The sequence below is a fragment of the Podarcis pityusensis genome, assembly GCF_964106645.2.
Source record: "Podarcis pityusensis genome assembly, chromosome: 17".
Classification (NCBI taxonomy): domain Eukaryota; kingdom Metazoa; phylum Chordata; class Lepidosauria; order Squamata; family Lacertidae; genus Podarcis; species Podarcis pityusensis.
This window is the reverse complement of record NC_138042.1, coordinates 9,540,810-9,565,552: the sequence shown is the minus strand read 5'-3', so window position 1 is coordinate 9,565,552 and position 24,743 is coordinate 9,540,810. Positions and strand designations below refer to the sequence as shown.

The following is a 24,743-nucleotide window of genomic DNA, read 5'->3' as shown; positions in this document are numbered from 1 at the left end:
TCCTGCACCTGCTTAACGCCGGCCATTAAAAACAGACCAATATGAAGCTGTTGCAACACGTCTGGAAGATGTTTGGCAGGGCTTCAGGAAGAGGGAGCCGCACAGTTCTTGGGTAGTCATCAAGCCACTTAAATTGTTTTTCATCTTTGTACGTTGCCATGTGTTGAGAATGAATTTGAAATGAAAAATAAGCAGAATAAATGTTGGGCATGACTCTCTGTTCCCTTTTTCTGTTAGGGCATGGATGGGATGTGTTTTCTTGGTGGTTCTCAAAGACTGCATTTATCAGGCAAATAAGTCTGCAGGGTTTTAGATTTTAATACATGTGTGTCTACCTTATTGTTTTATTGGAATGTGTCCTTTAGGGACAGGATTTGAGGTGCACAGAAATCCTAAAGCTGTTCTCCTAGTTGTAGAGAGAAGATGACTTTAGAAGTTATGCAGGGAAGTTACTTTGGTTTTTTTGAATGAATGAATGAATGAGTTGAACTTGTTATTTGCCCACTTTGCAACAGAACAGAAAGCGGCCGAAAGAGCGGTGAGGGATCAAGCCAAAGCAGAAGAAGCCTTTCACGAGCTGGATGATGATGGAGATGGCATGTGAGTGAGATGATTCCCCCTTTCAGTAGCTTGTTCGCAGACTCTGTCATCTGTGGTCAAAGGCATGTGGCAGGACAGATGTTGATCCAGCTGCTGATCCCTTTGTGTCCTGACGTCAGATTCTAGCGCTTAACTATTCCTGGATTTATTTGGAGCAGAGGAGCACTTATTGTTACCATCTCAAGGGCCATGTTGGCTCAGGAGGCATTAATTGTCTGTAAGACGTTTCAAACTGGTGAGAGGGCACAAACCCAATCCCATTGCTCTGAGACAAGATACCCTGTAACTTAAAAGCATCCCTAAGTGATGCTTTAAGTCTTCAAGAAATAATGAGGGCTAAAAACTTGCTCTTTTCCGTAAAATGAAAGCTAGGAACCTTGGAGTACACATGCCACAGGGACTGCTATATCAGTCTTTGTGTATGCAGAGTTGTGAAAGGCATGGTTAGTACCCTAATTGGCCTCCTGTGCCTTCAGGATATCTGTTGCTGAGCTCCAGACGCACCCTGAACTAGATGCAGATGGTGATGGGATCCTTTCAGAATCGGAAGCCCAGGTATGGTGGGAAATGTGCACTTGTAGAGGGGGGCTTTTCTTCTCATGCAAGCGAAAACAGCTGTTCATGGTTATCCTTCATTCTTTCTGTTAGGCCTTCTGCTTTCATGCACTTCATGTGCTTTGCGGTTCTCTTCCCTCTCCCACCAAAAGCTAGGTTAAGATGAGACCACTTGACACTTGGAGTAGGGCTGGAGTCTGGAAGTAGACAAAGTTGTAGATCAAACCAGAGTGTCCAAATACTGCCCAGCTGTGAACCTCCCCCCACCCGCCATATTGGTTAGAAGTCACTTGCTGGGCTTGGGGGTATATTGGGGTGGGGGAAGGTGTCAGTAGGCATTCTACTGAAGACACTCTGTTTTAGTTTACTGTTTTCCAGCCATTCCCAATATGTCCTATGTGTGCTGAATAGCTCACTTCCTTTGTCAGATTTTTCTTGGATCTTTTCTTAGCAGTACAGTCGTACCTCGGGTTACGGACGCTTCAGGTTGCGTTTTTTCGGGTTACGGACCCACCAAAACCCGGAAGTACTGGAACAGGTTACTTCTGGGTTTTGTTGGTCGTTCATGCACAGAAGTGCTACATTGCGCTTTGCACATGCGCAGAAGTGCCAAATCGCAACCTGCACATGCGCAGATGCGTCGCTGTGGGTTGTGAACGCTGTGGGTTGCGAACGTGCATCCCACACGGATCACATTTGCAACCCGAGCATCCACTGTACTGCCCCAAGACCTTCGGGTATAGGGCAGTATATAAATTCAATAAATAATAATAATAATACTTGAACCTTTAGTGCAGTAGTGTCTATCCAAAATCTTACTTTTTGACTTATGTTTTTCTCTTCTTGTACACTGTAATAATAATAATATAATAATAATTTATTATTTATACCCCGCCCATCTGGCTGGGCTTCCCCAACCACTCTGGGCGGCTTCCAAAAAAATATTAAAATACTATAATACATCAAGCATTAAAAACTTCCCTAAACAGGGCTGTAAAGACTGTAAAGCACAGTCTTCATTTTCCTGCCACCTTTTCAGCCCCAGTGATGAGAGGTGCACACTTTTAAGCGAAAGCTAGAAACCTTTGTAAAAAGAGTCATCCCATAAGTGCTTTAGAAGCTCCATATTGCCTACCTGCTGACGTGAAAACTCAGGCGCTTTTCAGTGCAATGCTACAAGGGGTCTTCTGTGCCATTTTGGCTGGGGGAGGGATGACTAAGTCTGCTAGAGAAGAAGGGAGTTTCCTAGTTATGCAGCAACCAGTTATGTAGCAATCACTAAGCTCTTGCCCCTTTCCGATATATCTGTCACTTTTCCTCAGCCCTGCCAGACCAGTTTTCACATATCTCAACCTTTTGGAATAATACTTGCAAAATGATAAAAGTAACCACAAATCCATGTGTATTTATTATCCCACTTGCCGAATTAGAGGTCTGAAGTTGTAGAATCCTGTCTTCCCAGATTCGGAAATTTACATGTAGGTTTCAAGCAGTTTCAAATTTAAAGTGCATCAAGAATAACAAATCTAAGGAATGTACCGTATTTTTCGCCTCATAGGACGCACTTTTTCCCCTCCAAAAATGAAGGGGAAATGTGTGTGCGTCCTAAGGGGCGAATGCAGGCTTTCGCTGAAGCCTGGAGAGCGAGAGGCATCGGTGCGCACCGACCCCTCTCGCTCTCCAGGCTTCAGGAAGCTATCCGCAAGCCTTGCAAGCCTGGCGGGAGTTCCCGCGGGCTCACAAGGCTTGTGGGCAGCAGCCTGCAGCCCCGGCGAGTGTCCGCAAGACTTGCGCGCCCGGCAGGAGGTCCTGCCGAGCGTGCGAGGCTTGGGCCGGCAGCCTGTCGCCCGAAGCATGGGGAGCCCTCTGGAGGGCTCCCCGTGCTTTGGGCGAGTGTCCGCAAGCCTTGCGCGCCCGGCAGGAGGTCCTGCCGAGCGCGCGAGGCTTGGGGCGGCAGCCTGTCGCCCGAAGCACGGGGAGCCCTCCGGAGGGTGCCCCGTGCTTCGGGCAGGTGTGCGCAAGGCTTGGAGCAGCAGCCGCGGCGGCGGGGGGGGGGAATAAATTTTTTTTATTCATCCCCCCCGCAAAAAACGAGGTGCGTCCTATGGGCCGGTGCGCCCTATAGGACGAAAGATACGGTATGCTTAAGGAAATTAGCCCATGGGAGAAAATCTTTCTATTTCAACTTCAGTCTTTTTTCCCTTTTTTTACTAGTGTGTAATTTACCGTATTTTTCACCCTATAGGACGCACTTTTCCCCCTCCAAAAATGAAGGGGAAATGCGTGTGTGTCTTATGGGGCGAATGCAGGCTTTCGCTGAAGCCTGGAGAGCGAGAGGCGTCGGTGCCTCTTGCTCTCCAGGCTTCAGGAAGCTATCCACAAGCCTTGTGCGCCCGGCGGGAGTTCCCCCGGGCGCGCAAGGCTTGCGGGCGGCAGCCTGTTCTGGGGGCTGGGGTCGGGGGAAGCTCGGGCTTCCCCAGCCCCGTGGTGGTGGGGGGAATAATTTTTTTTTATTCCCCCCCCCCAAATGAGGTGCGTCCTATGGGCCAGTGCGCCCTATAGGGCGAAAAATACGGTATATATTTACGCCTAAGGTGTCCACAAGGTGGCAGTAACACTGAACCTGCTCTACTTTCAGAGTGTGTTTTTAGGCTCTTTTTGCTGGCTGCTGAAACTTATTTTACATCATTTCTTCATCCCAAGGGAACCCATCAAGGCTATGGAAGAGACTGGAAATCCTCCCAATCTGTCTTCTTGGTTCTGTAGAGTTGCATGGTTGAGAGCATCACAAATGAGGTTCTTCCCCCAAAAATGATTGGCAGAGAAAAGGGTACCTCTTCACACAATTCATAGTTAGCCTAGGGAATTCACTGTTTCATTGGTTTAGATCAGGAGTGGGCAGATCTCTGGCTTGCAGAATCTGTTTCATTGTGATTTTTACCAAAATCCCGTAAGCCACCAGCTGAAGCCAAACGCAAAAGACATACAGTTAAACAAATTTCTGGGCTCAGAATTTTTGTTCTTTCATACTAAAGTTGAATGGTGCATACAGTCTTTCCATACTCACTTTTGGTTATTCTAAGCTTTCTTCATTTCCGCAGCATTATTTAGGGCAGAGGGGTGGGGTGTATGTGTGTGTCATTTTGTTGCTGGGAGTCAGAAATCCTTGCCCATCTACTGCAAATCACCCAGCAATCTACCAGTACTGTAGATGCAAACGCAGCTTCTGCCCACCCCTTGTTTAAGGGGTGTTACTTGCTGAAAGAGCAGGGTCTGTCTTGTTTTTTTTAATGTTTCTTATAAAAAATGATCTTGCACAGTCTGGCTCGCTTGAAAGAAATGCTACTCTCTTGTCTTTCCAAAATCTGTAACCATTGTGGGGAGCAGGAGGATGACTACTTGACTGATACAGTGCATTGCTACTTAATTTGAACTATGGGTTAGCCCTGGGACATATGCAGCTGTGTATAAATACAGTTTTCCTGTTCTTTCAGACTTTACTGGACAATTCCTTGCAGGCGGATGTGGCCAGATTCCAGGACACTGTGTGGGCAGCGATCAAGGAGAAGTACAGACCAGAGGTCAGTGTGCCAGCCTTGTCTTTCTCTATCACAGATCCAAATAGTTTGAATGACGTTTTCTGGGGAACTGATATCTGAAACAGTTTTGTTCCATGCTTGGCTTGATGTCATTACTATACTCTTAATTTTTTACATCACTTTTTGGTCTAGTCAATATGTTCTGAAAACTTTCTGTGGTGGTTTCACATTTATTATGTATTCAATTTATATCCCACCCATCCTTCCTGAAGGAGCCTAGGTTACACAGTATAAATTATGTAGTGTTGATATATTATATGCTGCTTTGAATTCCTAGTTGGTTAGAAAGGCAGGATATAAATGGTAAGCATAAGTAGACTGGAGCATTTGGCAGAACTGTTTGGACTGCAGAATTAGAAGCACCTTGGCAGGCATTAATCATGGCTCCATCTGCAGCTACTGGAGAAGTGGGTCTTTCATGGAAAGGCAGGCCACTTTGGCTCTGGGAGTTCCTGAGTGACATCCATGGTATCCATTCTCCCTTGCTCCTCGAGAATTTCAAACACAGTTGCTAACTAAGGGCAGCCATGAGTTACAAGATGGGCTAAACTCAACTTTCCCCTCTCCAGAGCTTGGTTGATTTACAGCCCCCACCAAAAGGCCCATCAGATGAAGAGCCAGATACTCAGCCCGATGCCCACGTGGACCAGTTACCTCCTGATGACGATTATGACGAGGAGGAGGATGAAGATGAAGAACCTGAGGAAGACAGCATTGATGAGGAGGTGAAGGTACTAAACTGAGTTTCAGGAGTCTACAACTGAAATATACAGGGATATTCTTCTCCCCCGCCCCTCTCCTAACTTAAATTTTACATTCAAGAACCCACACACCATAGGAAAATATATGTGTTTTTATTTTAGCACACTTTATTCTGAATACAATATTTGCATGTATGTTTGACTAGAGAGGAGCTGGTCATGGAGCAAGGTGTTGAAGGAGTGGCGTTGAGTAAAGAATTTTGCTCCAAAGCCTATAGAGCAGTGTTCAAAACTCCCATTGTTCTAGGCGCATTTTGAGACAGGGAATTTCATTAGCGTGAGCAGTTTCGGAGCTCTGGGTGTAGTACTGCTAAGATTTCAGATTAAAACCGCAGTGTGGAAGGAAAGGAGGACCTTTTTCTGCTTCCAGCTGCTCTCTGAAGATTGGAGAAGAGACCCTCTTAAGAATATTAGGGGAGTGGGTAAGGGAAAGGACTAGACCATGTGGAAAATGTACATAATATTTTAGCTGCAGTTCCTTCATTTTCAGCTTTGCATTCTTGTTATAAGAAAAGCATGCCTAGACATTCCGTTGTTGTGCCCTTAACCTAGGTTTAAGCTGCCGTTTAGCTCCTAGCTTTCATATCTCAGTTTCTAACACTACTATAGAGGGTGGGTGGAAAAGTAGCCATGCTGGTAGCAGGGACTCATCCCCTCCAGAGCTTTTTGCTGATCTTGGGATAGGGTGGAATATTAAAGCCTGACAAATTGCTATGCCTGGTGTAATGAGAAGAATGGCAAGTTGCTAGTACTACAGTTTCACACATAGAATTTTTGTTGCTGTTGCTTAACATTAGGAAGTACATGAGAATTCAATGCGGGTTCTCTGTTTGTCTCGCTCCCTCTGAGCCCCTCTTATCCTCCAAAGCAGGGATGGGGAGCCTTCCTCAGCCTGAGGGCTGCATTCCCTTCTGGGCACATTTCAGTCACACAAAATCATTCAGGGTGTGAAGCATGGCCGGTCCCCGCTTGTCAGTTTCTCCCAGTCTCCCCTTTCCCCTCTTGTTTATGGTCTATGCAGGCTGGTTTTTGAACTGGAAGTGACAATGGCCACCTGCTGCCTCAATGTCTCCACAGGTCCCTTCCCCCAAGCCATCGTCTGATGTCAAGGCATCAGAAGATGAACTGGAGAGGATGCCCCCTTATGATGAAGCCACACAAGCTCTAATTGAAGGTAAGCTATTCTTTAGAAAGCATCCTTTCAAATGCAAGAAACACCAGTCTTTAGTACATGCAGGCCTGCCCGTGAACTTGCTGTGCAGAGAACAGCTATTTTCCAAAAGGGGTCAAGTCCAAGTCCAAGTGGAGTCAACCAGCAATGGTACAAAAGAAAGTTACTGCTTTCTTTCTGTTCAAATAAATGCCATAAAGAGGCTTATGAACTTCAAGCAAGATGGATGTTCTACCAGGTCAGAAAAACAAAAGCCATTTGCTCCGAGAGGAGGTGAGCTGCAGCTTTTAACACATGGCTGAAAATTTTGAGCTGTCTCATTTTGAGAAAGTTCTGAAAAAAAATCAGAGCTGTTCAATATTTCTTGCAAGGAAGGTATTTGATCCAGTTGACCTTGTCCAACGTGAGGTTCCATGAACACTTGATGCTGCTAACTGGTCATGTCTTGATTGCTTAGAGCTTTCTTCTCACACAGTAGTCAATGAGGCAAGCAGGAGTTTACAGGTATCTGCTCGCTTTAACAAGTATCTGAACATGAGAAGGAGAGGTGTGAAGTCAAGATGGGGCAAATCAAGCTGCTCTTAGAACGTGAGAGCCCTGCTGGATCAGTCTAGTATCCTGTTGCTGCAGTTGCCAACCAGATGCCCATGTGAAAATCTGAGCACAAGAGCAACTCTCCCCACTTACAATACCAAGCATCTGGTATTCAGAAGAATACTCTCCCCAACAGTGGAAGCAGCGCATAGCCATCATGGCTTTTAGTCACTGATAGCCTTATTTCTCTCCATTGGAGGTGAGATGAGTGGTTTAATCCTGTCATGGAACCATCTAGTGCCTCGTGGGTGAGAAATGGGCATCATACAAACTTTCTGCATGGCACCAAAGAAAGAGAGAGGGACAGAGCCAGATGTGTACATGTAGTTATGTATTTCACTAGCTGTATTCAAGAATTTCCATAGCTCACCCTTTTGGCTACTCTCCATGCTGTATATTCAGTGTGTATTGATTTTTCTAAAAAAATATTTCTGTATTTGAACGTTGGAGTAGAATCTTTTTAAATTGTTGCATTGCCTGACCATTTTTGCTCTGTTGGGAAAAGTTGAGTCACGTCTATGGAAAGGGCAAAGACACTTTAGCATCACCTTGAGTCTAAATATAGCACGAGGCAGCGGGGGAGGAGGATGTTTGTGTTTAGTGTTCCAGTAAGTTCCTTCCGGATAGATGTCATAATGGAACCACCTTTGTTTAGCTGTCATGTAGCCACACCTCCACTTTCTCCTCCTGAATTCATGTGGCTTTCCAAGCCTTTGGTACCCCAGTGAGGTGATCTAACTTCTTCAGCAGGGGTGGGGTGACCTCAGGCCCTCCAAGCCCTTTTTATCTGGCTCTTAGGAATCTCTGCAGGCCGCTCCTCCCAAGGCTACTCTTCTCGGCCTAAACAGAACGTGACCCTGTACTGCTCAGAATACCTCTTGCCTGCTTGGATGGAGGGATGCAGATGTAGTAACCACAAACACTTGTGTGGCTGGACTATAGCCTACTGTACAGAGCAAAGAGTTATATGTACTGCTCCACCCACCACTGGCATGTGCCCCCCCCAAATAATAATCTATGAGGTTGTTCAGGCGGGCATGTGATCCTCTGGCTGAAAAAGGTTCACCAACCTGCAGTTCAGCATCATATTTTACTTTAATGTGACGCTCTCTTTTCCAAGTGACCCAGGTGTGCTTGGTCTTTTGGAAGATTGAGTTTACCCAAAGGTATGCAGTGACACCTTTTTCAATAAGCCTGGGAAGGCGGAGCTTTTTCTTTCTTTTTTACTATTGCTGGGGCTTAAAGGAGCAGCAGACCAAGTTGACCCAGGGTGCTTGAGAGGTTCTTCCAAGTCCACCCAGTTTCCAAGCAGGATCTGTCGATGCTGTAGAACGGAGCTTGTCAAAATGTACCAGACGTAGTCAAAAGCTGTTTTATAGCTGTAATAAAATGAACTGGGCAGCCAAAGGCATGTCTGCACTTTGTGTTCTGGGAACGTGCGCCATCCGAATAGATCACCGCCATTAGCATTGCTAAGCAGGCACCATTTCTCAGATATCTAATGTCCACGAAGCAAAAGGCAATCAATAGGCTGGACTTGCTGTTTGAAGTGGCTCGCGTGGGCTAAAGGGGGAATAGCTCTGTTTGTGGTTTTCTCCTTGCAGCAGTGGAAAGCCATCAAAACGCACAATATGGACATGGGATTATGACATGTTTGTTTGCCTAACTTCTGATTTGCCTTTTCTTCCCTTTGCATTAGTTATAGGTACTGAAACGAGTTAATTCTGCTTTTCAGTAATTCCAACTAGTTGGGGAGTGGACAGTGACATATACTTGAGCTGTATGGACAGTTTTCAGTTGACAGCCACTAGGTGGTGGTGGTGGTGGTGCATCCCAGATTCCCATTATTTTGTATAAATTCTTCCAGAGAGGCGTGCTAAATTTGTTGTTGTTGTTTTGTTGTTGTTTTTGTTAATTCTAATTAAATTTGTATAGCGCCCTTCATTTGAAGATCACAGGGCAGTTCACAACAAAACTACAAAATGAGAACACATTTACTCCTTATCCTCCCAACCCTTGTAAGGAGCTACTGAGGGTTGAAAGTCTGGGGCAACTTTTACAGATATATGGGCATAGGTAAAGGTAAAGGGACCCCTGACCGTTAGGTCCAGTCGTGGCCGACTCTGGGGTTGCGACGCTCATTTCACTTTATTGGCCGAGGGAGCCGGCGTACAGCTTCCGGGTCATGTGGCCAGCATGACTAAGCCGCTTCTGGCGAACCAGAGCAGCGCATGGAAACGCCGTTTACCTTCCCGCCGGAGCGGTACCTATTTATCTACTTAAATTTTGACGTGCTCCCTCGGCCAATAAAGTGAGATGAGCGCCGCAACCCTAGAGTCAGCCACGACTGAACCTAATGGTCAGGGGTCCCTTTACCTTTAAACAAAACATAACATAACATAACATAACATAACATAACATAACATAACATAACATAACAACGTAACGTAACGTAACGTAACAACATAACATAACATAACATAACATAACATAACATAACATAACATAACATAACATAAGATTAACATAACATAACATAGAAAAGTCCTGGGCAGCAAGGTCACTACAAATTCTTGTGCTCCATAGCTTCATTCCTCTCTGCAGAGGGCAGAGATGAGTGGCATCTCCTGCACTGCTCTTAAGCTGTTTCCCAGAAGGATAGAAATTGGCCAGTGGTTAGCTCGTGGTCTGCAGTAAGAAGGAAATGGCCCTTTTAGGTAGCTATTAATAGACTGAATTTGAGCCACAGAACCATCATTTCTTGTGTTCTCCCCTTCCTTTGGACAGGGCCCAGTGTTGAAGTCAGTTGCTTTTTCGCCATTTCTTGCTGCGGCTGTTGAATTTCCAGAGCATCTCCCATTTCATATATGTGAAAGGGTTCTCTGTGCTGGTTCCTTGCAAGCCAACTAAACTCCCTGGGCGAAGAGCAAATGTGCTTGCAAGGGGAAAGCAATGCAGTGCAGCTGGTGGAAATTTGGACCTCACTGGTGCAGCTCAGATCTCCAAGTCCTGCTCTCAGTCTGGGTTCTCCTATAAAATGGAATGAATACTAGCCATCTTGGTATTAATTTGATACCAAGCAATCAATGTTAGCACTTACCTGGCCTATTTCCAGTCACCCACGATAAGAAGTATAGACAAACAGACAAATATAGAAGTAGTATTTTTTCTTTACAGTCACTCGTGTATTTGATAGAAGTAACATCAACTCATAAGTCAACACCTGGCATAACTACATCACATAACTACCGGTAGTTAGCATGCCAGAGTCTTGTTCGTTATCAGAATTAATCAGACAAATTGCTCCACCAACTAAGAGCAGCCATGCCCCACCACCCTCAAAATCGAGAAAGAGCTATCGATCTGTCAATTTTTTCTGTGTCTGGGCCAGGCGAGCTTTCCCATGTGGTGAATGGCCATTCTTAGTTGGATAGAGGGATTTGTCTGGTTAATTCAGATAACAAACGAGACTTTGGCATGCTAACTAGTTATGCAACCCCCAAGCTGGGTGTTGACTTACGAATTGATGCTACTTCTATCAAATACATGAGTTATTGTAAAGAAAAAGACTACTTCTATATTTGTCTGCTTGTCTGTACTCCTTATTGTGGGTGACTGGTAATTGGCCAGGTAAGTGCTAACGTTGATTGCTTGGTATCAAATTAATACCAAGATGGCTAGTATTCATTGGTGATACATTTTTCTGTGCCTTTGCATTGTGCCATTCTATCACCATCCTCTGCATTGTCTGTTCAATTTCTAGTCATGGCACAGTTAACTGGGCACTCTAATCTGCGTTCCTACTTACTCAATAGCAGCTCAATAAAGCATAACTAGTGATGAAAGGCCTTAAACTCAAGATTGTAGCTGAAATGCATCTTAATTGGTGTACAGTGCTTCATGTAAGCCATATTATCTTCACACGGAAGATAATATTATTCAGAAGAAAAGAAAATAACCCTGAAACAGTGCAACATGGCAATATAGAAAACATGATAGATTGCAAATTGTATAAGAATAGCATTAACAATCAGAGTTCTTCTTACCCTCCTTCTGATTTCCCCCATACCATCTAGTTGTGAAACAAAATTTCTGATCTCCCATAGCATGTTGGCATTCTGATATAAAGGTCATAGTTAGTCATCCAAGGCTATGGGCCAGGATCCTGTGGCCTTCAGCTGAGCACATGAGGTAGAGTTGGATAGATAGTGAGCAGAGACAGAATGATTCCTTGAACACCTTTTATATTGATCAGTAGCTGGGTCAGGAGTATAGGTCAGTTACATGACCTACTTAGGTGAACCAATGTAAGAGAGAAATTGTGGATTACCATGTGGGGGGAAGTTTTAAAAGGCAAATGGCATCCTATTTGTGCTGATAGTATGACCTCGTATTTCATCTTACTGTCATGCAAGATGCCAGGGACTTGCACGTTTGCCACTGAGAATCAGCTGAACAGCTCCCAGCAGCTTGCGCGTGAGTGGCCCAGAGTTGAATCTTTCCACTCTCTTCATCCACTTTTGTCCATCATGGCTGCTGCAAGTTTGCTGAAGCTTGCTGTAGTGGGTTGTTATAGGCCTTGTAGGGTCCTGATTTACACCTTGCAGAATTGCTACGGGGTTGTAAAGGTAAAGGACCCCAGTTGCAAACAACTCTGGGGTTGCGGCGCTCATCGCGCTTTACAGGCCGAGGGAGCCGGCGTTTGTCTGCTCCGCAGACAGTTTTTCCCGGTCATGTGGTCAGCATGACTGAGCCGCTTCTGGTGCAATGGAACACCAAAACCAGAGCAGTGCACGGAAACGTCGTTTACCTTCCCGCTGAAGCGGTATCTATTTATCTGCTTGCACTTCTGGCGTGCTTTCGAACTGCTAGGTTGGCAGGAGCTGGGACCCCCCGTCGCGGGGATTCAAACCGCTAACTTTCTGATCGGCAAACCCAAGAGGCTCAGTGGTTTAGACCACAGCGCCACCTGTGTCCCTATGGGGTTGGACTGGTTTGATTAGCAGGGCTGGTTTAATTAAGAAGTGAACTCTGCAGAAAAGTTGGCGGGAGTTACGTTTTTCATTCAGTTTTGCAGCCAGGCTTACTTTCCTGTATGTCTTCCAGCTGCCCAGAAGGCCCGAGAGCAGTTTGAAGAGGTAGAGAAGTCCCTGAAAGAAATGGAGGAGTCTATCAGGTATGGCTTTGGGCTGGCAGCCACAGTCTCTCAAGGGTGAGGTGGGCTTTCCTCTGGAGGAGGGGCAGAACAGAATCCATGTCACTTGCAAGGGTAAGTAAAGCCCTTAAATCAGAGTTAGGGGGACCGAGTCTTGCTGGCAGACCTTACTGGTGAGCCAAGCTTGACAGGTTGGGAAGGCCTCTCACCTTTCAGTCGCAATGGCATTGGGTGATATTTTTGCCCCCCTCCCCGTTTGAAATCAAGCCATGTGTGCAAAGGCATAACCTGGGTGGAGCACGGATTTTGCTATACATATCACTTTGTAAGGACTGTTGGACACCCCCCCTTTTTTTTTTAGTTCAGCTTTGTCCTTACCTGCCTCATGCCTGATGTCATATATGTGATGTCAGGCGTAGGGTATGGGGACATGGCTTGGCCAAAACAGCCTGGCATGCCAAATGGGGAGGATTGATGGGCCTAATTAGCTGTGAAGGCTGGAGGTTCCCTCACCCCTGCCTTGGATGAATTCTCCTTGAGGCCTGCAATATTTCTTTCTGCTTGACACTGACCCTTCCCCGTTGGCTTCCAGCAATGGCAATTTGCACCCCCTAGCCAGCTGTTTGTGTGATTTCCCCAGACACCTAATGGTTTGGACAGGTAGTACACTTGGCTTCAGTAGGCAAAGTCTTGGGGGGGGGGGGTGATGACAGGGAGGTCCTTTCTCCTGGACATAGCTGTCAACGTTTCCCTTTTTTAAGGGAAATTCCCTTATTCCGAATCGGATTCCTTGCAAGAAAAGGGAAACATTAACAGCTATGCGCCTGAACCATTTTTATCGTCATGGATCTAATCTATATGGCTTTTCCTCCTCCCTCTCTATCCCCTCCACCTCGCTACCCACCCTCTAAAGAAGAATGTGCCATTCTCCCCGTCCCCCCATTTAGTTAGGGGAGCTCAGCAAGCTGGTGTTTGAGGACCCATGTGCTAAAAGCAAGGTGTGTGTGTGTCCATGGGAATTCTGTTGATTACCACAAGGGTGATTTTTAAAGAGTTAAAAGGGCTGGTTTTTTAAAAACCCTATCCTTTGCCTGGTCTTTCTTGCTGCTTCTTACTTTGTTGATGCATCCTCAGCTAGGATGTTAGGAGAGGTTACTGTTCGTTATTTTACTGTGAAGATAAGAGCGCTTTGTACAGTTTCGCTCTAGGGGTTTGGGCACTGCTTTGATGCCACTTGCCATTCAAATCGCATCTCCCCCCACCTTTCCCCGGTCCCAGGTGGGGGAGGGGAGAAGGATAGAAGCCAAAAATAAATTTCAAGCTGTCTCCTATTGATTGCATACATAATTATTGCCGTAATCACGCCACTCCTGAGTTCTTAGGCTGGGAGGGCTGATGCAGGGAGCAGATGGGAGACCTCTGCATGCTTAGCTTGGCTGACCTTGGTGACAGACACTTCATTTAGCTATTGGGGGAGAATATATTTTGTTGGTTTCTGCCACCTTCTCAGTGGAAGGGGATGTACAGTGGCAGAGGCACTAAACGGACCCTGTGGCTTGGTGATTTCTGGCCGCATCTTCAGAGTCTCTTCACATACCCATTGTGGCATGGTGGTATTTTTTGACGTCCTCTATCACTTTGCATTGACTCCCAGTCTGATAAGTAAGTATTATCAGCTGTTCCTTCCTTTCCCCACTTCATCTTCAGCATGGCTATAGTCACTTGCAAGTGGTTAGAATGGATGCAGGTTTTGCTGTGATATAGCACATTGCTCAAGTCAGCCAGCCAGTTCTTTCCGGCCAAAGGTTTTTGCACAATTTCCATGCTCTGTCCCTGAGACCATTTACTCTTTTGCTCCTGACAAATCTCCCACTAGCTTGCTTGGAAGTGCAGCAGGAGCTTCTCTTATTCCGCAAAGTAGCTATGAAGGGCTTGTCTGAATGAACCTCTTGTTACATCTGTTACTCTTCCCTATAAATATGTTTTTTGTTTTTTTTAAGGAAGCAGAATAAATTATGCAGATTAAATCTATGAAAATGTAATTTATTCCGGGCATAGTATTGCAGCTTCCTGTGCACTGACTTTAACATCTTCTTAAGTGGAGAGTCTATAGATTTATCCCCCCCCCCATCAAGGGCAGTCCCTGCAAGGGCAGGCTGTGAGCTGCCCATGGGGGCGCCCTAGTCTGACCAAGACCTCTGAACAGGCTCAGGGACAATGCAGTAGCTTCTCATTTATTTATTTGCACAAATTTATATGCCGTTTAATCATAGAAGAATATGAAAGCAGTATGCATCAAGGAATACAGTACATCAAATACTTAAAATATAGGCATCAGCGAGTAATGAACTGCTAAGATATATCTGGGGAAGCCTGATATTTAGTGTGTTACTGTTGCTGCTTTCCCAATATCAATAGTCAATCTCAATATTCCTTGATGGGCAGGTCTAAGATAGTGGTGGAGAACCTGGTCCAGATGTGGGATTCCCAACTCCCATGGCTCTAGCCAGAGTTAGGAATGATTGGAGTTGTAGTCCAGAAACATCTGTCGGGTGCCCAGGTTCCTCACTCCTGACCAGCAGAGACTTAATGCCTCTGGAGCAACTTTCGGTCCAGAACTTCGAAAGGCATAGAGGTTGCAAGCCTTGACAGCAGGCTCTGATTTCCGGAGAGAGTGTGCAGGCAGAGCGATTAAGCTGCTTCTGTCGTGAGCTGGAGTCCTTAGAAAGTATACAATTATGGCCACTCAGACCTAGGGTTTTCCCCTGAGTTTGTATGTGTGTGCCATGCCTGCAGCACTTCAGCCGGCAGAAAGGGGCTTGCATGACCAACAGTTTATCCGAGCGACCTCCCCCAAGCCCCCGTCTCCGCAGATAGGCAGCAAGCATGTCAAGGAGCTGTAGGCTAGAGCCCTCCTTTCCGATGTTCTAGTTTCCTCTGCTCAGGAAAGGGTGTGTTTTGCAGGGGCAGGGGGAGTTGCGTGGAGGAACATTTAGTCATACGAGCCACCCCCCCCCCCAGCCATCTGAAGTGATACAGCCAAAACACATGTTTATCCCCCCAGGGAGAACTAGGCCTAAAACAGCAGGTGCAAAACAAGAGCTTTAATTGAAGTCCCTCTTCAGAATTAGCTCCACATGGGGCATTTCCCACCCAGCCATAACTCCGCTGCGCTTGCAGTGCAAACTGCCCCTCCCCACCCCAGGGAGATCTCTGGCTTGTCCCATTAGGAAGGCTTTTAAGGGGGTAGGGGTTGGAGAAAATGTGTCAGCTAAGTAAGCAGCTAATGGAAGTCTGGAGTCACAGCTGAGACCTGTTTTGTTGCTGTCATCTTTCCAAGCTCTCTTTTTTTTAAGTAATGAAAAGCATCTTTCCCTTCTAAAGGAAGGAGGATGTTTCACGGTCCCTTTTATTTAGGGCTAGTACCTGCCCTCCCTTCAAAGTTTCAGCATGGCTGAACGTACTTGCTCGCCCCTATCCTTAGAGTCTCACAGCCGTGAGTCGCTGCTACCCCACTTTCCCCTGGTTGCTGGTGGGGGGCTGTTGCAGACAGAGAAGTGGCTTAAGGCTCCGAGGCAAAGTCTGGGTTAGGACCCAAGTGCCCACCTTGGCATGTCCTGCCACAACAGACTGAGGGAGGAGAGGACAGGAGTTTTTCCTTCTTCCTAAAAGCTATGTTGATCAGACCAGGGCAAAGTGGTTAAAGGCTAAGGCAGTTCCTTTATTAAACAAAGAGCTTTGCATCTCTCTGTGCGCATGGGGGAGAGAGAGACCCGTAATTAGGAGTAGCCTTGGTGACAGGGCGGTAACCATGGGATCCAGCCTCCCCAACCAGTCCCTTTGCTGCTCCGTGGGGTCCCCTGGGAGGACAGGCAGATAAGGGCAAGGAACAAAGACAGCCACTTAACAAAGAGCTTGGGCAAAGGCCATTGACCCCTGACACAGGCTGGACTTGCCTTCCACCAGCGGGAGAGGGCGGAGGAGACCGATGCCAGGAGAACACTTGACTCCTGGTGGTCAGTGAAGCAAAAGGGACCTGCTGCCACACTGGCCGTCGTCTCTCAGCTCCCCAGCGTTGGCAGCTTGGGGGGAGCTGTAACTCAAGAGTGGGTAACACGGCCCTCTGCCTCTTCGCTGCAGAATCTGGAAAGCTCTTGCCCACCAGGGGAGGCCATGCTTCACTTAGATGGACCGTTGAGCTGGCTCAGCAATATGGCGGCGTCAGTTCCTCTTGTTTTAAAAAATTCATTTTTTCATTTAAAAAGAAAAAGACAATTTGTGAGAAGCATGAAACATTTTGCCATCTTTGTCTCACGCCAGTCTCCTGCTGGCCTTTCTGGGATAATGTGTGTCCTGAGATGAGGTTTCACCTCCACAGAACGCATGTATCCCGCAAAACCTTTCCTTGATTGCAACAGCTTCTTACTCTTTGTCCTTATCAACTGCACGGCCTCCCACTCCTGGAAATACCCCTTAAAGTTATGAGCCTGCTGTCTAGAGAAAGTCACTTAAAGGCTGCCAGGAGGTCTGCCTGCTTGTTTTAAATTTCTATCCATGCTTCTTGTCGCTTAGGCACAACTCGGAACAGCCTTCAGAATTTTCAGATCACAATATCCCATGTGATAAAATGTCCAGTTAAAAATACAATAAACATTTCCTTCTCTTCTAGTTTTGGAGCCAAAAGCCCCATTTTCCCTCATGCCTTCTCCATATTTTGCTGTATATGTTAAATAGTAGGAATTTCAAAGTATGAAGACAGATTTAGTGGTCAGAAATTCTCAGCCTTTTTTTGACTGGATTACTTTTGCCTTCTGAGCAAAGCATCCCTCCTGTATTTCTGTTAAAATTGGCCCAGGAATATTCCAGTAACCCCCTAGCCCCATTAACCTTTATTCCGTCAAATGTCCTGTTTCCTGTGTGTAGTTTTTTCTTTTAACAATGTCGCCTTCTTCCTTTCTCCCCCCAGGAGCCTGGAGAAAGAGATCTCCTTTGATTTTGGACCTCATGGTGAATTTTCTTACCTCTACGGCCAGTGCTATGAACTCACCACTAATGAGTAGGTGCCTGTGTCCCTTGCTTGACTATTTGTTTCCTCTGGGGAGTGGCTCTCTTCTCACTGCTCAGCCCTATGACATCTGGAGTGCTCTCTTTGAACTGTATGTCTTACAAGCCGTCACTCCAGAGGTGCCAAAAAGTAGGTGGGTGGCCTGCCCACCCGCCAGGGTTAGCCTGTAGAGCGGCAGGAGATGGAGATCTGGCCAAAAGGTTCTTTGCTCCTGTTCTTGACTGTAAGATGAGCATTATTAATGAAAAGGAAGCTGGTTTTTACTCCCCAAAACTGTAGCTTGGTAGTATGGCAAATTCCTCTATAACAAGGTGGCTAGCTTTTGGCAAGCTTGCTGGGGCAGCTCAGGGTGAGAAGAAAGGCACCCCCTTCAAAACTGAAGATGGAAGGCTCCAAAATTGGAGCCAGGGACTCAAAATTTAGGCAGATAAGACTCCATCAGAAGTCATTTTTTACTATTTCTTGGGGAAGTGAGGTTCTACACTCAGTCAGAAGAGAAGAGGTGCTGTTCTTTGATCTAGATATACAGTTGTAGCTTGGAAGTCAAACGGAATCCATTCAGGAAGTCTGTTCAACTTCCAAAATGTTCTAAAACCAAACCTGATTTTCCTGATTTTCCTGTGTAGTGGCACCGTCACCCACCCTATACCTGGTGGCATATGGTTTAGTGGGAAAGGGCCATGTGGTTCAAATTAGGACACCTGGGGGGCCTAATTTGATTTGGTTGGCAAGTTGGAGGTTCCCCATTCGTTCTTTACTTGATAGACCAATAAGACTTATATTCTGGATGCTCAGTATTTTTCCTTGTAAGCAGATCACGTTTAAAAGGTTGCACACAGTTGTATTCTGCGTGTTTCAATGGGAAGCTCATCTCGTACATTCTTAAATCTCTGGTGTTGATAGCAAAATAATCTTGGAAGCAAGGGACAGATCAGGAGCCTAGTCTTCTTCCTGCCATGCTTTCCCATTCCATCTAACCCCAATGGCCTTGGGTGCCATCGTTTTAGGAGCCAGGGCTAATGGTCTAATTATCGGCACTTCAAAGCACACGGCTCAGGGATCTCATGGATTTCTTTTATGCTCTTTTCCTCTTCAGATATATTTATCGCCTCTGTCCCTTCAGCAGAGTGTCTCAGAAACCCAAACATGGCGGCTCGGAGACCAGCCTTGGGTAAGAGTATGGGTAGGCAAACTAAGGCCTGGGAGCCGGAGCAGGCCCAATTGCCTTCTAAATCCGGCCAACGGGCGGTCTGGGAATCAGCGTGTTTTTACATGAGTAGAATGTGTCCTTTTATTTAAAATGCATCTCTGGATTATTTGTGGGGCATAGGAATTCATTCATCCCCCCCACCCCAATAGATAGATAGATAGATATTCTGGCTCCCTCACAAGGTCTGATGGACAGTGGACCAGCCCCCTGCAGAAAAAGTTTGATGACCTCTGGGTAAGAGACTCCAGTGCTCCAGGATTCAACATGTTTCACAAGAGTTTGAGGTCACTAGCCTCCCAAGCTAAACAGGGAGATGTCGCAGTGTTTTAGTGACTAAGCAGAGGCTGAGCTACAGATCATAGTTTGAACTTTGCATAGTTTGAACTTTGGCTTTGCTCTTCAACATGCTAGGAGGCCTTATGCCAGTCAGACTCTCAGCCTTAGGACACCTCGTAACAATCCTTATCTTGGGGGTGATGATACTGACCTACCTTACAGGGCTGTAAGGATTAGGATTACAACCATGATGATGTACATCAGGCACTTTGGATAATCTAAAACACACACCTCTTTGTCCTGGCTTTTGACACTTGAAGCGCATATTTTTAGGACCCACCTTATTTCTGTAACTGTAAGTTGTTTTTATGTTGTAACCTGCCCTGAGACCTTAGGGTGGAGGGCAGGTAATATATAAGGAATAAAATAATAATAACCACTACTATCAGTGTGAATAATAAAGCCCTGCCCCTTAGCATTGAGTAGGTAAGAATACCTACTCAATTAGAAACGGGGAAGAAAACTTCATGTGTGTGGTGTGCTGTTTTAAAAACACCTTGCTGCCTATTTTAACTTCCTGAAAATGGTCAAGTGCGCTGATAGGACCTCACTTGGTGGCTAGATCCTTGCCCCCGAGACCAGCCAACCCTGGAGCAGATTCATCCTGTGTAGAAGTGGCTCCATCTGGTTCTAAATGTTCCCTAAGGTTATGATTAGCAGGGGCTACTTTGGCTGCTCTGAGTTGTTGCTTCCTTTCCAGCACGTGGGGCTCCTGGAGCGGTCCAGAGGATAACAAATTTGGTGTCATGAAGTATGAACACGGGACAGGCTGCTGGCAAGGCCCCAACCGATCCACCACAGTAAGTGATTCACGTAGTCCTGAGAGACCAGCAAGCTTGGTCGGGTGACTAGCAAGATACAGCTGCCTTTTCAAGGCCCAGCAGCAGCGAAGTGGCCTGTCACCCAGCTGACAGTATGCCTCCCTATCTGCAGGCTGCGTGAAGCTGTTTGGTTTCCAGCACACCCAAGTTCTGGCTCAAATGGAACGAAAAACCCCAAACCTTTATTTTCTACTCCCAAGCGTGCCCATTAATGTGGACTCCCTGATCCCAGTTAGTGAAGGAAACCTAGTTGAGAGTGGGAAGAGGGCAGTTCAACAGAAGAGGTGCACTTTTTAAGAAGTAAGTAGGAAGCAGAGTTGGCTACCTGTTGGAACATCTGAAAGTTTGGGGCTGGGCTGCCAGTTTTAGCAGACCAGCCTGAGGGGATGGGGCAGTGACCGTGGTTAAGTCATTCATTCATTCCTTGCCTCTGTGATGTCCTAGGATTTCCTTCCGTATCTTTTAAAATAAATTTTATTAGAGTTTATAAATACAAAACTTAATCTCAAATATCTTTTTTGTTCAACGTTAAGTAATATAAAAACATGGCGAAAAAGAAAAAGTAGGATAGAGAGATAAGAAAAAAGATAGGAAAAGCTTTCAAGAGAAAATAGAAAAGATACAGTTCAGAAATTAAATAACTTCTGATTCTTCATCTGTCTGCTGTATATAAACAATCACTTCATCTACTCCAACATAATATTAGGATTTCCCTTGGGAAGATTTGATGGATGAGGGATTTTTGTGCGAGTTCAGGATCAGGCTGGTCTGCCTTGCTTGGATCAGAGTAGGAATTCTCCCATCCCACATTGAACAGGCCCAGTGATTTGTCTCACCTGGCAGAAACTTAAAACCTGGCAGAACAGTGTCAGTGGTTGGCTGACACTGTTGCTAGTACGTTGTAAAGCTGGTGTGGGGAACCTTTGCTCTCCAGGTGTTGCTGAACTACAACTCATCCATGTCTGAAAGCATGGTCAATAGCCAGGGATGATGGGAGTTGTAGTTCAGCAGCATCCCCAAGGAGTGACCAAAGAGGTTCCCCATGCCTGTTGCAAAGAAATGACAGTGGGTAAGGGAGGGTTTATGCCACAGGCAGCGGTAAGAGCGATGGGCTCCTGCACAACAGCTGCAGTACTAAGCCACAGACTCCATAGTGGGTAGCCAATTTCCTGTTTTCTCTCCTACCAAGGTGAAACTTACATGTGGCAAGGAGACAGTGGTCACATCGACGACAGAGCCCAGCCGCTGTGAGTACTTGATGGAGTTTATCACCCCAGCAGCCTGCCAGGAGCCAAAAGACCTCGGTCACGATGAACTCTGAGGCTGGCAGGTGAGTTCCTTTGTCAAGTCTCAAGATGACACAGTAGTCATGGGCGCTGGCAAATGGGGAAGGAAAGCCATGTTCTAAGTTGTACAGACAAAAACTTTTAGTTTGGCAGCAGTTACACATTGGAACCCCCTGCCTGTTGACACCGGGCAGGTGTCCTGTAATCCCTTACTTCTGCTTTTAATAATTACCAAAATGTTTTTAATTGTGCTTGCTGTTTTCATTGATAATTTTAGTATTTCTTGTAAACTACTTAGGTTTTTTAATACAATCAAGTGGTGTATAAATTTTGTGTACGTAAAGAAAGTAAATAAAGCCCCACCGGGAAAGGGGAGCAGAGTTTTTTGAGAAGGTTCCTCCACCCTTTGCACCACTTGGCAACTACCCAAGATCAGGCCATTTGGGAAGTCGCTTGCCTCTCTTGCCCCCTTCTGCTTAATCAGAACTTCTTTTTTTAATATATTGAAGGAAGACCAGTGTCTCTCAGTTCTGTTCCCTTGGCTGATTTGTCCTGTCTGCGATTTCACCCCTGCAGATTTGCAAAAGAGCTGTTGTCAGTGGGACCAGGTTCTAATCGACATGATTCAAAGAAGCACTGCAAATTTACTTCTCATCCCCCCTGGGACCCCCCCACATGGACCCCCGACATCCTTTCTCCACTGTTCGCACTGCTCTTCCTCAGTGGACTCTGGAGCTTTTGAATAATTATGTTTACCCTGTGAAACACTGGGGATTGAGTGTGCCCCCCCCTTTTTTTCCTTCCAGGGCACCATCTGCCCAGATCATGCACAACACACAGGACTGCTCAGCTGCTTGGGCCATTTTCTTGCTGGGGAAAAGGCTTCCTCCGCCTCTTAACGGTTGCTTCTTTGTGGAGGAAGAGCCCTTACTTTTCAGCCATGCAGAGACTTCAGGCCTTTTCCCCTGAAGCTCTCTCCTGCCAGCATTTTCTGTTCTGAGCCAGATTTCCACTCTGTCTGAGACTTTGCACAGCTGAAAGAAGAAGACTGGGAAAAGAACCTGCTCCTTAGCTTGCCCCCTGCACTGCCAATCACAGCCTGGTTGTTGTTGTTTTAATCTGTTGTCTGATGTTGAACTCTTACTAAAAAAAAAACAACACACCACCACATTCCCTTCCAATAAACGTCTCTGCTCTCTTCTGTCTGTGGCCTCAAAGGTGAGATTTGGAGAGTTGTTTGGAAGGGGTTGTATGAAAGGGGGATGGCACAACATGGCCGGTTTTATGTCTGCCTTCCGTTCATGCAGCTGTTATCAGTGGCCTCCGCACGTGTCATTTCTCCAGGAGGGGCTGGCAGAAACTTTGACAGGATGCATTAGACCCAACAGACCCTCCTCTTCCTTCTTCCTCCCCCCTCCACCTTTGGGGAACTGGGCCTCCCAGGGCTGCTATGCTCCTCTTGATAAAGGTTTTGGGGGAGGGCAGCGCTGGTGCCTACACCTGCTCCCCTCATTGCTGTCAAAGCCGGAGCATTTCCATAACAAAAAGGGAGGCGACTTCCCTCCCAGCCACCATTGTTTCCCATCTGAGCTCCTATCGCAAAAGGCGCCTGGTGCTGGGAAGAGGGGGTTGGGGGGTAGGTCTGACAAAAGGCCCCTCTGGTGACTGGGGACATGTTTACTGTATGGGTTCAGCCTCCCCTGGGCAAAGACGCAGGGAAGCATGTGCAGTTGGTTATCGATGGGGGAGGGGCACACCACCTCATCCCTCCCCCAATCTTTCCAGAGGGGAAAGGAGGTGTTTCTCCCACACCCATGGGGTGACGGAGGCGGTTTCTGCTGGCGAAACAAGACATTAAATGGAAGCATCTGTTCTTAAACCAGATCTCAACTGGTGTGTGTGTATGCGCACCCCTTAGTTCCCTTCCTTTGGATCAAATCCTCTGATCGCTGAAGGATGGATGGGCAAGACTCTTGTGCCCCACCTCCCACAAGCACCATTCATTCCCCCCACCCCCCGAAACACACTTCAAGTAAACTTGACTCTTGTGCACAGGGCAAAACTTGAGTTAGCACTTCATTCATTTGCTTCTATGCTTGGTTGCCATAGCATGACAAATAGACCTCTTTTTTATTTATGCTAATAAAATGTCCCTTTATTGGGGGTGTTTTCATTGTTCCTGCAAGAGTGACTTAAATATGCAGTGTATCTGTTAGTGGGGACAGACCATCCACTGCAACATCTCTTGGGTGTCAGTGTTCAATTTCCCCCCCACATAAGTGCATTGTGACCACTATAGAAGAAAGTAAAAGACAGAGTTTGGGCAAACCGCTGGGAATTGAGATTAAAACGGGCTTCAGTCTCTGGACGAAGGATCAGGCTTTGCTCCTTTGCTGTATGTTAACTGCTTCCTGTTTACTTTTTCTCACAGAACTCAAATGGGATCTACTGCAGGTGGACCCCCACCAACTGCAGAGCCCGTCTCAGTGTTGTTTCTTTTCAGTTGTGTGACAGACCACAGGTACCACCTAGTTACTACTGCTGACTCCCCCAATACGTTTGAGTAACCCAGAGTAAGTGGAGCATCTGCTTCAGTAAATGTACAAGCCTGTATATTGTGTGTGTCTATCCCAACAGTTAACAGCCATGAGAACATGCATGGCTGCATCCTTTGATTGCATGAGCCAGCCGAGATATACAGTGGTACCTTGGGTTACAGATGCTTCTGGTTACAGACTCCGCTAGCCCCAAAAATAGTACCTCGGGTTAAGAACTTTGCTTCAGGATGCGAACAGAAATTGCACGGCAGCAGCAGGAGGCCCCATTAGCTAAAGTGGTGCTTCAGGTTAAGAACAGTTTCAGGTTAAGAACGGACCTCTAGAACGAATTAAGTTCTTAACCCAAGGTACCACTGTACTTTCTCCCTGGCTAACACAAAATTTACAAGCATTCTGGGACTTTCCCATCATGTTATGCAAGCCAGCCTTCAATCCAAAACAGACTTTTTGCGCTGTGTTCATATTATATGTGTAAAAGGTAAGGTAAAGGACCCCTGGACGGTTAAGCCTAGTCAGAGGCGACTGTGAGGTGTGGCGTATGAATATTAACACTGGGCTGTGTCCCAATACATCAAAACACTTCTGATTTTTTTGGGGTGTTCGTGTGTGGTTAAAGTGCTTCTCAGCCCTTTTTCTCGTCTGGGAAAGTTGCTTCGCTTCTGAAGCAACTGTGGGCATTTGCTCTGATGTAGATATGTAAATTAAACACTCTGCCAAGATATTTGTTGGCAAGAGGAGAGAGATGTTTGCTTGCAAAGGGCACGGGACTTTTTTCCTATTCTGAACGACACACAACAGTTTCTATGGATAATGTGTGCTTTGTTGGTGCCTTCTGGAAGGGAGGACAACTTTTATCATGCCCTGTCCTGCCTTGCTAGAATTCTCTATCACATAAACAGACAAAAGGACTCTCATAAGATTCTGAACTTTTTATTTTCTGGCATGAAAAGTACAAATAATTAAACAATTCCATGTAAAAGATTCATACAGCCGCCGTGCCTGAAATCCCAGTAATAAATATTCTAAACTAAA

General features: G+C 46.2%; 1 protein-coding gene across 3 annotated transcripts in view; it reads left to right on the top strand.

Moving 5' to 3' along the window:
• PRKCSH (PRKCSH beta subunit of glucosidase II) overlaps positions 1–24,743 on the top strand; it is a 34,667-nt gene extending 9,924 nt beyond the window's left edge. Inside the window, exons 8-18 of one of the 3 annotated variants that reach the window (XM_080988202.1) lie at positions 516–600; positions 1,077–1,155; positions 4,650–4,736; positions 5,324–5,479; positions 6,593–6,689; positions 12,387–12,456; positions 17,402–17,491; positions 18,597–18,671; positions 19,747–19,846; positions 21,057–21,197; positions 21,730–24,743. In XM_080988202.1, coding sequence (XP_080844328.1) covers positions 516–600; positions 1,077–1,155; positions 4,650–4,736; positions 5,324–5,479; positions 6,593–6,689; positions 12,387–12,456; positions 17,402–17,491; positions 18,597–18,671; positions 19,747–19,846; positions 21,057–21,188 — 971 coding nt within the window. In that variant the 3' untranslated portion in view covers positions 21,189–21,197; positions 21,730–24,743. Of the gene's footprint in view, positions 1–515; positions 601–1,076; positions 1,156–4,649; positions 4,737–5,323; positions 5,486–6,592; positions 6,690–12,386; positions 12,457–17,401; positions 17,492–18,596; positions 18,672–19,746; positions 19,847–21,056; positions 21,198–21,729 lie in introns of all 3 variants that reach the window. The other 2 variants (XM_080988201.1, XM_080988200.1) reach the window with 2 other exon arrangements.